Source organism: Actinia tenebrosa, unplaced genomic scaffold (genome assembly GCF_029948245.1).
Source record: "Actinia tenebrosa isolate PJP-AT-01 unplaced genomic scaffold, QUT_ActTen_1.0 PGA_scaffold17__23_contigs__length_9995812, whole genome shotgun sequence".
Lineage (NCBI taxonomy): Eukaryota > Metazoa > Cnidaria > Anthozoa > Actiniaria > Actiniidae > Actinia > Actinia tenebrosa.
The window spans coordinates 7,994,382-8,008,627 of NW_028292577.1; the positions used below are offsets into that span (position 1 = coordinate 7,994,382).

Consider the following 14,246-nt stretch of genomic DNA (forward strand, 5'->3'; position numbering starts at 1 on the left):
CTTTCTCGGATTTTTTATTAGAGAAGTCTTCTTCACTTGAAAATTCTCTTTTTGTGTTATAAATGATGAAATCGCGCTTTCGTGTCGTCCATTTAGAGGATCATTTGCGGTGTTTTCCAGCCATGCTTGGGCATCTTCATTGCCAATAACCTCAACTACGTCCCACGGGTCATAAAAATTAGTACAACCTTTCTGAAGACATTGTATAGTTTTTGCTCCTCTAGCAATCTCTTTAAGGAGGTAGAGTCTCAGATCTACTTCGTAATTTTCAGTAGGGTTGCCTCCACAGGTTACATCAGCAGAAATCTTGCCATTTTCGTCAAATTTGTATTTACAGCATATGTGTCGTTTAATCGCACCAAGTAAGTGACTTCTCCTGAAATGTCTACATCTATTTGGTTGATAATGTCTATTTATCGTGTCGTCAAAGTCATCGACGTTCTCGTAGTGATAAATGGCGTCGCCTTCCAGAGCACCGCAAACCTGTTTGACTCTAATTAATGATTCTTCAACATCCTGTTTCGCCTTTATCTTCGTCCACTGTTGGATCTTTATTTGGCTGAGGTGAAGACTACTTACAGGCTCACCTTTTACACTCCCTTCTGAATGTTTCCTTTCTTCTCTTTTAGTCGTCGGCACTTCTTTCTGCTGCACATGCTGCAGGCTTATCTTTGCATTCCATGACCAAAGATACTTGACCACGGTTTGGTGTTAAATTTGGCTCATCTTTGATCTCTTCAACCTTCTTTCTTAGTTCTTTGAATGACATTTTCCTTTCTAAAGAAAATTCATTCAATTTGCAATTACTGCGATCGTTTGAATCACTTCCTTTCCTCTCTTCGTTGCATCTCTCCTCCGCCGAAAAATGCGCAGCAATATCTTTGCTTTCACCGTTGCTACTTTTCTTCATCGAAATCTTTCCATCTGAAGTTCCCGATGCTAAAACAGCGACTTCCATTTTCTAGGAACGAAAGTAATCCTACGAACAAAATTTTTTTTGCCTTGTTCGTTTTTCAAAATTTGATTGTCAACGATTGTCAACGTCGTCGTTGACGTCAATAATTGGCCCGCGCAAGTGACGCCATTCGTAAGGAAAAACGACTTGCGACTTGCGACTTTTTCATAATAGGATTTTGTGCCCAAAAGTTGTATTTGTTTTAGGCGGAGAAGTTCAATTACTGAAAACATTTTCCACTTTATTTCAATGGTTTTTGTGAGTAGTATGTCCTATAAATACGTCAGAATTTTATTTACATCTAAAGGAATTTTACGACAAATTCAAAGGAATCACCGTCGACTACAAGAGAAAATGAACTAAGAGAAGGAATCCCCGTGTTCCATCATGTACACACTTTGATGCTACTTTTAGAATCATTGATGCTATTTTTAGCTCGTTGCCATGCCCGCACGATAATCATGCTTCCCTTTAATGCCTCGTTTTAGGACCAACCAATCAGGTTCTTCGCTCAAAATATCTCCAAGCTAAAAATAGCATCAAACTGTGCACATGATGGTTACAAGGCTATATAGGTAGGATTCCTTCTCTTAGTTCATATTCTCTTGCCGACTAATTATGCAGAAAAAAAGGTTAAAATTTTTTAGACTATTTTAAAGACTAAATATTACTGAGATGTTGCATATGCAGTTTAATTTCAGCAATAACTGATATATACAATAATAAATTATGATTATATAAGTTAATGAGATTACGATTTAATCATTAATTATATTTTCGTAGTTATTCAAACAAATAAAATATCTGAATTCAGAATTCGTATTTCAATAAATATCTTTGCATAATTTTTGGTATATGCAAGGTTGTGATACTATCCAGTCTTTTTGGTCCAAGCATCTTTCTTATTGTCCAGCGACATATGCAGATCAGAGGATGAACTTGACCTATCACAAAAAAGTTATGTTTTCAATTATTGAATACCTATCACTTTAAAACATCTTCAACATCATCTTCTTTTAGCTTGGTCATAATTTTTTCCCTTTCAGACCACTAGTCATTCTCTTGTTCAAGTTGTATCCACATTCATGTGTCTTCTCATGCACAACTGATAAACAAAGAAATAATACCCTAGAGAATGACAGGTAGCCTGTATTGGGAAAACATTATACCCAAACTAAAAAAGGCAACTCAGGGTGATTGAAATTGAGAATGGATGGCTTGTAGAGACTTAGCGTAGAGCAGAGATTTGATTGGAGCTAGGATTGACTGCACTCATTTAAGGTGTTAAAGTGATGCCTTAAGTGTATTTTTGTTGCCTCAGTTGTAATTTTTGTATCAACCTCAACCTTATTTACCTTCATAAGATTTTAAAACTTTCCAACTTAGTGATCCTTTTTCCGTTTTGTCTATTGGTCTTAAGCCCTCGCGATCAGTAGCATTCATGTCAGCTCCACTCTTCAGTAGAAACTCAGTACTTTTGTATTTATTCATACACACGCATATGTGAAGGGGTGAATATTGATCATAGCGTTTTGACACTTGATTGACATCAGCACCAGCATTCAACAATATCTACGTAAAAAGTATAATCAAAAACATCAGGGTCGGATTGTGGTGACAGGATATTTTTCATTTTTCCACTTTCAGAATGGTCATATGATTAAAGCCTATAGATGTTTTCAAGGGCGGACCGGGGGGGAAGGGGGGCAAAGGGGGGCTGAAGCCCCCCTTCAGCAGAAAAAAAAACAAAAACCCCAAAGACTTTGATGCTTTTTTTTCTTTTTTTGTTTTCCGTTGTGTTGACAAAAGAAACTCAATTAGCCCCCCCCCCCCCCCCTAAACTTTTGGCTAGATCTGCCCTTGGTTTTATTAGTTAATGGAAATGGGATGGGATGGGAATGAATAGATCTGTCATCTTTGCACCTTAAGAATATCATGACCATCATGAGAGTAAAAACAGGATGTAAAAAGAGGAGTGTTTCCATATGCGTCAACAGCATTAACATCACATCCAGCCGAAACCTACAAGGAATGAAAAACCTTTAGAGCATTCAGATTTTAGAAAATGAGAGGGGTGGAAGAATTTATGTGCAAATGACACCCCCTATGGACCAGTCATTTTTTAGAGGGTGGTTGTAGTTCAAATCTTTTTAATTGGCAGAATTTTTTACAGGGTTGGGTTTCCTGTGGAATTTCAAAGTTTACATCCTATACAACATGCTTATGCAGAGTACTATAAACAAAACGATTCGAATCCTTAAAATACTTAATTATCAAGCTAAAATCTCCTTCAATTAATGTAAATGTAAGACATTCACGCCATCGATTGCCTTACCAACAGCATTATACATTCTTGTTGTGATGCATGACACGCTACGTGTAATGGCGTTTTACCAACACGATTATTCTTGATGTTCACATCACAGCCTGTAGCGATTAAAACCTCCACACATTCTACCCGATTATTTCGTACAGCTAAATGAAGAGGTTCCGTAGGAATGGTCGACGTTTTATTCCGCCCAAGTCCATCGATTCTGGCCTCGGCAGATACCAGTGCCTTTATGCATTCTTCATGACCATTTCTCGCAGCATAAGCTAGAGGAGTGAGTTCAAATTGATCCGTGACTTCCACATTAAGATCTTCTTCTCGTAACAGCCTTTTTAATAAGTCAATATTTCCTGATTTGGCGGCTTGAATGAGTGGTAGCTCATCGTCATATTTCGTGCTGTGAATTACTTCGTTCTGGTTGCCCATCCATGCACTGCTCTAAATTTGCTTTTAGTCCCCAGACTCCAGAGACAACGCGGGGCGTCTTCGGTCCTAGGACCATTCACCTTTTACTGGTGGGGGGAGGGGGTAAACGACAGGCAGAGGGATTCACTTGGTAACGCATACAAGAAATCTAACCCCCTCTCCACTGTCGCATAAAAAATGGCCCCTCCCTTGTAATGTACGAATTCAATTACTTGTGTGACCTCCCCTCCTTGAGGCTGATGTCTTAATGACGCCCTTCCACAAATCCCACAAAAGTCATGAAAATGCATTCTATGTTGCTTGATAAATAAAATATACATAACACCATTTGATCTTAAAATAAAACCTTTTTACACAATCATATCCTATAATGCTAAAACCTAATACTTTCTACATTATAAATACTAGTATGTGATATCTTTAAATAACTGCAAGCTCTAAACTGTACCATGGTTGACTGATTTTCCTCCATGCCAGCAGGGCTGTATTCACAAGCGTGCAAGTCTGGTCACCACCATTTATGATCCTGCAGCATACACATAAGTGGCGACTGCCCAACAGGCTTGTAAAAAGTTTTAAATGAACCTTTGGATCATGGCAGAAAACTCTAAAGATGAAATGCATATGTGTGTAGGTGGAAAAATTCAACATTGCTCTCTTTTAAACAAGATCTATCTACACTCCTGAATGCATACCATATTAGTGACTTTTTCAAAATCAGAATCATTTACAGTAAAGCTTCATATTATTTAAATAGGAATGTTAATGTGAACAAATTCTAATTATATTAAGAATTACATGCACTATCCCATAGTTAATGCTGTGTTAAGTACTTCTTCAATGTCCATGGTATAGGTAATTCCGTAATATAATACAATTTTTTGGGTCCTAGATGCTCTCTAATGGTCCAACAGCACATCTGTTTCAGAGGTGGAACATAACCTGCATCATATAAGATAAAGAAATTATAATAGCAAGTGCGTAATAGCATTATTGCATGATTAGTATGCTTTCATCAAGTTTTGGGCGCAACTGAAGGTAGAGTTGCACTCAGCTATACCTTGTGCGACTATCACTTAATACTTGGTGCTCAATGAAAGCACATTAATCAATGTCAAACAATTCTATAACAGGTGTGTTAGACATTATATGCTTATCATTATAAAAATATAGCAGTACCATGGGCTTTAACTTTTATTGGGACAGAAAACTGCATGCAGGGAGTGATTTCTTAATATGCACAGCGACTTATCATGACTAAAGAATTTGATTCTAAATCAAAATGAAATTTGGAAGTTAACTTTAGTGTAGGACAAATGCAGGAGTCAAAAGCTTAATAGTGAGAAGGTGTCTACCTCAGAGGGTCTGCTTATTTAGTGGTAACACTGTAATATGGTTCTAAGCTTATTGCAGTTACCTTCTAACAATTCTCTACAATCAGGTTCAGCCAGTTGTTGTGGTGTGTGGCCATTTGAATCCTTTACCTTTACTGATGCCCCATACAGTAACAGGAGTCTTGTGCTTTTGACCTTACCTCTACTAGCACAGATGTGTAAAGGTGTAGAAGATGATTTATGTTCACAGATCTGATTGATATTAGCTCCACCACTAAGCAGTATCTGGAAAAATAGAAGGAAATAATTGAGGTGGGCAGACATAAGAAAATCATATTGAAAAAATAAAGGAAAGGATGGAGAAAAAGAAAAGAAAGGAGAGAAAGAAAATAAGGGGAAATTGAAATGAGAAGAGAAGAAAAAAAATTTAATTTTAGGAATGCAAAAAGGAGTAAGCAAAGAAAAAAGAAAAGGAAAGAAAAAAATGGAAGAAAGAAAAAGGAAGAAAACAAAAGCTATAGGGAAGCAGGATAGATATAAACAAATATATATAAAATTTAGGTGTTTCTCTGTACCTCTAATATCTCATTTCCATCAGGTCCATAAGAACAAGCATAATACAAAGGAGTAAAGCCATCTTTATCAGTAATATTGATTTCAGAACCAGCTGATACCTAAAGATAGTGATAACAAAATGATAATAATGCTGATTAATGCCATGCAACACTGTACTAATGCATAAAGTCTAGAAGATAACTTTTAGTGGCACTACCTCTATCTCACCTCAGTTTGAAAATTGATGCATTGAAATTGATGTCATGCAATCACTCTGTGCACACAGACATTGCATGGCATGACATCCCTTTGCAACAAGCATTCATCGCACTATCTATATCATATAGTGATTTGGCACTGAAATTGATATCATGCAATCACAATGTGCAGACATGGCATGGAAAGGCATCCTGCCCTCTCTGCAACAAGCATTTACAACACTATCTCTGTCTCGCAATGTACTAGCATTAGAATAGCAGGGGCGGCGGAATCAGGAGGGCATGTGCCCCCCCCCACAAAATTTTTTGGGGGGGCCCTGGTCCCCTACAAAACAAAACAGTGGTCATTATCACATAGCGTTAAATATAATATTTCAGTGCCCCCAAGCATTTGTGACACTATCTCTATCTTACAGTGTTGCATCATGTGAATTGATGTCATGCAATCACACTGCACACAGACATGGCATCTTATCCTCTTTCTTATCCTATAAAATGTTGGCGCATGAGCTATCATTGCTTTGATTTAGAAATACTATCCCTCAATGCTAGCGCTAGTGCCTACCAAATGCTCAACACATTGTGTATGTTGTCCTTTGCAAGCTACGATTAACGGAGTCTGTAATCTTGTATTCTCAACTTCAAGATTTGACCCAGCATTTATAAGCAATTGAAGGCAGCCAGATTGGCCTTCACTCGCCGCTATGTATAATGGAGTCACAGGGTACTTTGAGTCCAAGTTCGCTCCTGCCTGTAATAAATATTCAACACATTCTTCGTGGCCTGAATAAGTCGCAATCCAAATCGGTGTCAAAGCTGTATTCTTATCTCCCACGCCATCAACCTTGGCACCTGCTTCTAGAAGTGTTTTAACGCAGTCCGAATGACCTTCTTTCGAGGCTAAAAGCAACGGAGTTAATGCGGAGCTATTGACAGAGTCTATGTCCACCAGAGTATCCTTCAAAATTTCTTCCAAAAAATCTAGTTTTCCATATTCAGCGGCATATAAAAGCTGAGTGCCTTTAGGTTTCTGCTCGATTAAAGCATCGGAATCGTTTACGTTGCCCATTCAACCGCTTAAAATGAAATTCAAGAATAAAGACGACGAAAACTCATCATGAACACATCCGCCATTAGATAAATAAAAGGAATCCTGGGAACTATGCAACTAATTACTTCGCTAGGGAGGGGAGGGTCAAACGACCTCAACTTTGTAAGGTGGCTCCTTGCCCAGTAGCTTTTCTAACTAAACCCTTAATTTTGAGTCGGCAAAAAACAACTAAAATCTTGATCAAAGAAAGCTGAGAACATTTGATCATGCCATTTTCCTTCAAGTTATCCTTTATAAGTTAGCGTATTATATTTTCTAGAGCGCACTTATGGCGCTTTATTTCCAACTGGCTTTAGAAAACCAGACAGGTTTTTCAAATGTTATTATAGCGGTAAAGTCTTACCTGTGTCGCTAGCTGATGGCTTAGCACCCATGGTCACTCCATTCCATACCATTCCATGTGGCCGCGTTCGGGATGTGATAAATGGAAAAAAATTATCTTTAGAAAAGTCCATAATGCGACAGTTTTGGCATGATGTCATTGATGGTTTAAATCTTCTTCCACAAGTCCACAACACTTATCATAAGAAAAGGTTATCATATTATGATACTCAGACCTTTGCAGTAGAAGAATAACTGAGACTTATAAGCCTTGAATGATGACGTAAATGAAGCTTTAGAATATATATTTTTTGTTTATAATATTTGACATGAGGCTGTGGCGGATCCAGGGGGGTTCGAAGGGGTCCACGGAACCCCCCTTGAAGGTTTGATCTTTTACGTAATAGAAATATGTCTTATATAAATTTTGCTTAAAAGTATCCACAACGATAATGTTGAACACGAAATGATAGATATTTGCTGTTATGATGTTTAATTTACCTTTAAGTTCCGTTACTAGATAGTAAATTAGGTGATTAGAGCCAATTTTTTGTCAAACATCGACTAAACAAAAGAGAATTATACACAGTTTAAGAAACGGAACCCCCCTTTGAAAAATCCTGGATCCGCCACTGTTAGGTATACCCGGAAATAAGCGTAAACACTAAGAGAATGTGAAGTAAGCTTACTTCATATTCTCTTGGCGGAAATGAATGAAACATCTAGCCGGTAGTTCGTGTTCATGAATGATTCTGTTAGCCTCGTTCATATTTATTCGAGTTTTAATATAGTCACTAAATTTCGTCATCCAAAGTCGAAGGTTATAATGGTTTGACGACTCGATCTTATTTCACTGGAAAAATCGTGCGCGCTCCAGATAACGGAAAATAAGTATAGAATGTCAGAAGTGAAGACACCCAACATATTTCCATACCATGGAAGGTAGTGTCCAAAAGGTTGGAGAACTGACTTCCAGCTTATCTTCCAACATCTTTAATTTCCAACATCTCAAATCGATCGATTTTTCTAGTGTTTCCGAAAATTTAGTGCATTTCAATGAAAAAGAAAGAAAAAAAGAAAGAAAAAAAATTTTTTTTTCAATTTAAAAAATTAGAAAAAATTCCACGACTGATCATCTACAATTTTCTTCAGAAAGTTACTGGGATTACTGGCCCGCCAAAAGACCATGTTCTATGGCGTAATTATGCTGTAACAACACGCCTAAGAACGTTGTTCATAGAAATGAAAAACATGCTGACATAATCAATGTTCATGTACTTAGGATTAACTTTGGGCAAATAATTTTTTAAATTTCCTTGGTATTTCAATCTCCCGTGACGTTAACCTTGGAGCAGTAAGATTATATTCTGCACGAATCTCCATCATCCCTGACAAGTGAAATGATCTTTAAGCAAACAAATAATACTTACCTTCTAACCTTATTAATTTATAGCTATCTTAATTAGAACACGTACAAAGCTGACTCGTCGCTCAAACTTCAACCATACAGTGCCGACATGCATGTGCCCAGCCCTAAGTGCCTTACTTTATCTTGCTCCTTCTCCCGACGGCGATGGACCCTTCTCGAATATTGTCTCGAATGCGAGGCTAACATGAAAATACAAAACAAATCACACTTTTTCTCGTTGGAATTTGTGTATGAAATGCATGAGTAACTGCTGGCAGTTCCTTGAAACCTTCCGGGGTTACAGTAAAAAAGACTTTAGGGTTCTTTACCAGCTTCAAAAAATCTAATGAAATAAACTTTCTTTTATTTCTAGTTACAGGCAATTTTTTTGTGTGTTTATAGATAATCTTATTTCTATTATTCTTAATCGGTTATTCAACGAGAACACTTCTTAGAAGTAGAGTCATTTCTTCGCGGTCAACGGTGTCATTTTTTTCTCCAGTCCCCTCCACGCAATCACGGCCTCCACTGAATCACCATCACCTTGAATGGACTTGACATGATCAATATATATATATCTACAGAAAAACCTCATAAATGATAAATTTAACATGTGAAGTTCATATGTTATAGATCAGGGATTAGCTGGATTTTCTTGGCCAAAAAGAAGCGAGATAGTGAGTAAGGTGTAATCAGAGTTAATTAACTCTGGTGTAATGATACCTAATATTATGTTCAAAAGCATTTGATCACGTGCATTCGAATAGTGTCAAAGCCTCAAAACTCCCTCACGTGCATTAAATACTGTTCACGTTTTATGCGTAATTTTCGTCATGCACGTGCTCGTGCTCATATGAGCCCCCGAACAATACTGAGCAGTGAAATATAAAGAGAATAGCTCAATATTACCATCAAAGCAAGTCCTCACGTGCATTTAAATAGTGACCACGTTTTACACGAAATGTTCGTCCAACATTAATCCCCTAAACAATATAATACTGGGCAGTGTAGCGTAGAAGAAAAACCCCTGAAGGTCGAGCCAGCGTTTTCATATCGGATATCAATTCAATTGTTTACTGTCAAATGCAATCAAAATATAGTCCAAAAAAGTTTTGATGGTGAAAATGGTATAAAAGTGTACACCAATGAAATCCAAAGTCCAGAGAGAAGACTACGCCACCACCCACTTGAATTTTGACAATGAGTGCGACCGTCAAGACAATATTCTCTCAGTCCGTGCATGCGATCAATCTGATTAAGAAAATTTATTGACAAAAGGGCAATGAAAAGATTCAGCTCTTAAATCAATAAATAAATGGCATGCAATTAATTGGAAAGTCGAAGGTCGTACAGATATACCAGGAACTTTTCAAATCAGTACCGTTACGCTCCTATTGGAAAATACAATCATTGCATTCCTTGACTGAAAGCGCTCATTAAACGATTCTTCTAGAAAAATAAAGAACAATAACCACAAAGATTAATACTGAATTTAAAACGATTATTGTCTGTACTGTTTTAATCGTGAATATATACAACTTGTAATTATACTGAGAAACGACATTGGCGCAGATAAACTATTAGACTGAATGGTGATAATTGAAAAAAGAATTGAAAGCTTGATCGTATATCGTATACTAACTGCGTGAACTATTTTGTAAGTTGTCTTTGAAAGGTTGTTAGGACTTTCACTAGAACACAAGAACCGTTTTTAGCAGACAGACAGTCAAGGCAACTATATATTGATATATATGGATCATGCATCAGTGAATTAGGACTGAACTGACTCGTCAAGGGCGGGCCAATTAAAACTGATCGAATGCAGGTACGTGTCATGGCTCTCTCTTGAGATGTTGACTTAAGCAATGATAATTTATATAACAGCAAATAAAGGACCAATAAAAACACTCTATGGAGGTCAAAAGTTGAGTTTTTGTGGTGATAGTTTTATTGAAACAGCCCGGTGCTTGGCACTTCTTTGGGTAATATGATGGGATCAAGTTTGACCACAAGAAGTGGCACGTCCGCACTACGGGACTTTTACGGGAATTAGTTATCCAATTAACAAAGCGTGGGCCTGGCAGGCTTATATAAAGAGAGTGCACTCAAAGTCTAGGTCAGTCTATAGCTGTGTTTCATAGCGAAAAGACGGTGGTGAAAATTCCTAATAAATTCTTTTTGAACGTGAAGGTCATTACAGCATTGAAGAATGTATAAAAGTACCACAGTTCTGCAATCGTCAAAGGGAACACTTCTACAAGATTTTCCACTGCATTTCAATCCAAACGTTTCATCTAAACAGACGAATAACTTAAAAGACAACGGCTTGCCAAAGATACCGACAAAGGTAGCTTTAGAAAACCCTGGGGCATCTAGAGTGGCAGCATTTCTTGGTAAAAATAATTTGGTGCTTTCAGAAAACGTTGTCCGGCGACCAATGACAGCTATTACAGTTACAAGAAGAGGAGAAATAAAACATAAAGTTGTATCAGCACCGGTAAATGACTTCAGAAAAAGCATTCAAGGTCAAGATAATACAGAAAGGGTGTTTGTTCTTTCTTCAGACCATCAGAAGACGCTGCAACAAGAAGGACTTAGCGAACTGGACTCTCAAAACGAACTTTCCAAAAAACTCTCGAAATTTAGTGTTTTACAACCACTAGATGGAACGAGAACATCATTTGTAGGAAAAAATGCAAATATTTATAACAGAAATGAGAATATTCACAATTGTGGAGATAACGCCAACAACGCGATGGCAAAGGAGTTGCAAAGGTTTTCCAAAAATCAGCAGACAGAGCGCATGCCTTTGATAGGCGGACAGGACTCGAAAAAAAATCCTAGAAGAATACGAACAAATCGTGGAAATGATCTAGAAAATCACTTGAAAAAGGCTAATGAAGATTACGATGAAAACGTACAAAAAGCGTCAATGATATTTAACTATATTGAGAGTCAAAATAAAATAAAGGAAAGCACAGATAATAAAAGATAGTTTATTTGGCAATTATTCGCCGAAGGCGAAGTGAATATCGGGGAATAGTACCGGGACGCGAGTCTTCGAGCGGCGAGGTAAATATTCTCCATATTCACTGAGCCTGAGGCGAATAATTGTTTAAGCATATACCAACTTGTGTACAGAGTAACTTAATCTTTTATAAAAATAATTCAATAAAAACAAACAGAAACTTCACAAATTCAAATTCACGCAAAACTTTTAGCAAAACTTTTAGGCCATACTTCGTTACCTTTTTAGTATTGATAGGAACGGCATTTACTTTCATCTTTTTCAATTTCCTCATTGGAAATTGTTCCAAAACGATGTCATTTTGTAATTCAGAGGTGAATATCGTACAATATTCACCTCGAAATAACCAATGAACGCGCGCGTTCTTAGGAAGTACACACTAAGTTGCTAATGCTAATAAGAATTATTCTCATTAGTTTTAGTTAAAATGGACGGCCAGATTAGTGTAAAACATTGTGATATTTTAGTGAAGAATAAAAAGATAAAAAATTGCACATAGTATCTTAAATATATAGGTTTTGTATTAATTTTTTACTAGAAGTCATCAGTAGAGAGTGTTGAGAAGTATCACTCAGTACATATACCTACAAAGTGATCTCGAGGCGAGTGTACTAGCTGCTACCATGGAACCGTCCACCCTAGATCCAAAAACCAAATGAACAATCGCCGTACGGGTTGAGTCTTATTACTCAGCTGTCGGAGGTCTTGTCAATGATTATTTAATCAATTGTTTCCGGTGTGAGGGCGCGTTAATGATCAGACAAAATGTTATACTTGTTATGTTATGTTTGAAACGTTACTATCGAACTTCTTATCGATGATATATTGATTGTATTTCAAGTTGTTTGTTTTAAATTTTTCTACCTTCCATCAATATGTATTTAATACCCTCTATCTTGCGGACATTTCGGCTCTTAAGAGTGGGAGTGACAATGACGTCGAGTGACACTATTAGAAACCTATGCCTGAAACGTAAGTCACCTCTATCTATTCATAGTAACCCCCCCCCCCCCCCCCCAAATTGAAATAGGGCCTGCGCATAGTAAAGTTACAGTGTTTCGGCACGAATACAGTGCCATGAACAATGCTAGCTCAAAATTCCATGTGGCATACCTTCAGCGCGCTATTGAAAAAACATTCTCAAATTCTTTTCAACACTACTGTGCTATTGTCACGTTTTGCCCTAAGACGGGATAAATTTGTTTTTTAGCCAGAGGCCGGGACCATGCAGCGAGCACTGAAAGACAACTTGCACAAAAATGACAAGAGAATCGAAAGGCGACGGTAAGAAATCCTTGGCTAAGTTGTTAATAATGGAGGGTCAAGAGGAGCTGGCCGTTAAGCTACTAAACAGATTTGAATGCCATTAGTTGGGCATCAAGAGACAAAGAATGATGATAAACACGCTCTATCCACACAAAAAACTTAAGACTAAATTAAGTTACAAAAGTGATATGTACACTGGGCAAAATGGACTACTTCGAGGTGCTACGGCGGCCATCTTGGATCGCAGGGCATTATGGGGTATCCAGGGTGCAAATAAAGCTTTGTTTACAGTAATAACGTCGATTGATATTAACAGTTCACCACAAGATACAGTACAATCCATTAGCTTTACCCATGAAAGAAAGACAAACACACGAAACTCGATATATTTTCCTTCATCTTTCAGTTTTGACTTGCCCCCAGTCCGTTTATATATAGCTGTATATATCGTCAAGTCCATTGGAAACCAATGTATGTATGTGTAACCGCAAAGCTTTGCATAGGAAAATTATAGTGAAATCCAAGTTGAGTTAGTTGAGGGACTAATTCAATTATTCCCGTACAGGTTTTTTTCTTTTTCTTTTCGAGGTGGTCCAGTGACGTTTACAATAATGAGAGTTTGATGGTAGTTTCTTATATAGCGCATTTCAAATATCTCAATGCGCCTTACAATTTTGAGCAGTGGAGGACTTCACGGGCTGCATATTAAGGCGCTATTAGCAGCACGCGTACAGCTTACAATCATGAGTGTGAATTGATAGTAGATTAGTATTATGCCTCCAAATTGGGATAGGCTGTTGAACCGGGAGACAATCCCCTACATTTATGCGAATAATTCAACAGGTTCTTTTATGTCCCCCATTTTACTGTAGGTTAGGAAGGGTTGGGAGACAGGGCCTACGCTTTTAAGTCCTTGTCCGAGAAGTCTTGAAGGTCTAACCATTTGCAGATGTAATTACAAAGGCAGCACTTTCTCCTCAGTTATTTTAAGACTCTGAGTGTTGGTCCAAATATTATCAAATAAAGCATGCCTCTGTACCAAAATGCCGAAGGTGCCGATTGGCTACCTTGGTTATAAATATATAGCTTGCAGTAAGTCAGTAGTCATGTTTATGATTATTTTTACTTCCTCTGAGTTTTTTATGTTTTGCAATTAGACGTTTCGATCCCTGATCAAAGATCTTCAGTATATCTTTATTTTATTTTCTGTTCATTTGTACTATTTGGCATGTGATCTAGATTTTTCTGACTTTGAATCGTGATCCCTTTAGTAGGCTTCCTGTGCTTTTGTATCA

General features: G+C 37.5%; 2 protein-coding genes across 2 annotated transcripts; both read right to left on the minus strand.

The window, feature by feature from the left end:
• Nucleotides 1-1,175: 1,175 nt before the first annotated feature.
• On the minus strand, nucleotides 1,176-3,819 carry LOC148910410 (uncharacterized). The gene is made up of 4 exons (XM_089031568.1): nucleotides 3,291-3,819; nucleotides 2,879-2,977; nucleotides 2,311-2,527; nucleotides 1,176-1,899 (listed from the first exon to the last, which is right to left on the minus strand). Exons 1-4 carry the CDS (start codon nucleotides 3,708-3,710, stop codon nucleotides 1,766-1,768), a joined length of 870 nt encoding a protein of 289 aa, XP_088887694.1. The 5' UTR covers nucleotides 3,711-3,819; the 3' UTR covers nucleotides 1,176-1,765.
• Nucleotides 3,820-4,037: 218 nt separating this feature from the next.
• On the minus strand, nucleotides 4,038-7,191 carry LOC116291173 (uncharacterized). Its single transcript, XM_089031958.1, has 4 exons — nucleotides 6,383-7,191; nucleotides 5,620-5,718; nucleotides 5,128-5,329; nucleotides 4,038-4,652 (listed from the first exon to the last, which is right to left on the minus strand). Exons 1-4 carry the CDS (start codon nucleotides 6,884-6,886, stop codon nucleotides 4,525-4,527), a joined length of 933 nt encoding a protein of 310 aa, XP_088888084.1. The 5' UTR covers nucleotides 6,887-7,191; the 3' UTR covers nucleotides 4,038-4,524.
• Nucleotides 7,192-14,246: the final 7,055 nt, after the last annotated feature.

What these genes read in the sequence shown, in the direction of transcription:
- LOC148910410 (XM_089031568.1), bottom strand. Translation starts at nt 3,710, where the DNA reads ATGGGCAACCAGAACGAAGTAATTCACAGCACGAAATATGACGATGAG. An exon ending in AAGAATGTATAATGCTGTTG is followed by an intron (nt 2,978 to 3,290) that starts GTAAGGCAATCG and finishes CATTCCTTGTAG; the next exon opens with GTTTCGGCTGGATGTGATGT. An exon ending in AGTTTTAAAATCTTATGAAG is followed by an intron (nt 1,900 to 2,310) that starts GTAAATAAGGTT and finishes TTTTTGTGATAG; the next exon opens with GTCAAGTTCATCCTCTGATC.
- LOC116291173 (XM_089031958.1), bottom strand. Translation starts at nt 6,886, where the DNA reads ATGGGCAACGTAAACGATTCCGATGCTTTAATCGAGCAGAAACCTAAA. An exon ending in ATGGAAATGAGATATTAGAG is followed by an intron (nt 5,330 to 5,619) that starts GTACAGAGAAAC and finishes CTATTTTTCCAG; the next exon opens with ATACTGCTTAGTGGTGGAGC. An exon ending in TTGTAGAGAATTGTTAGAAG is followed by an intron (nt 4,653 to 5,127) that starts GTAACTGCAATA and finishes TATATGATGCAG; the next exon opens with GTTATGTTCCACCTCTGAAA.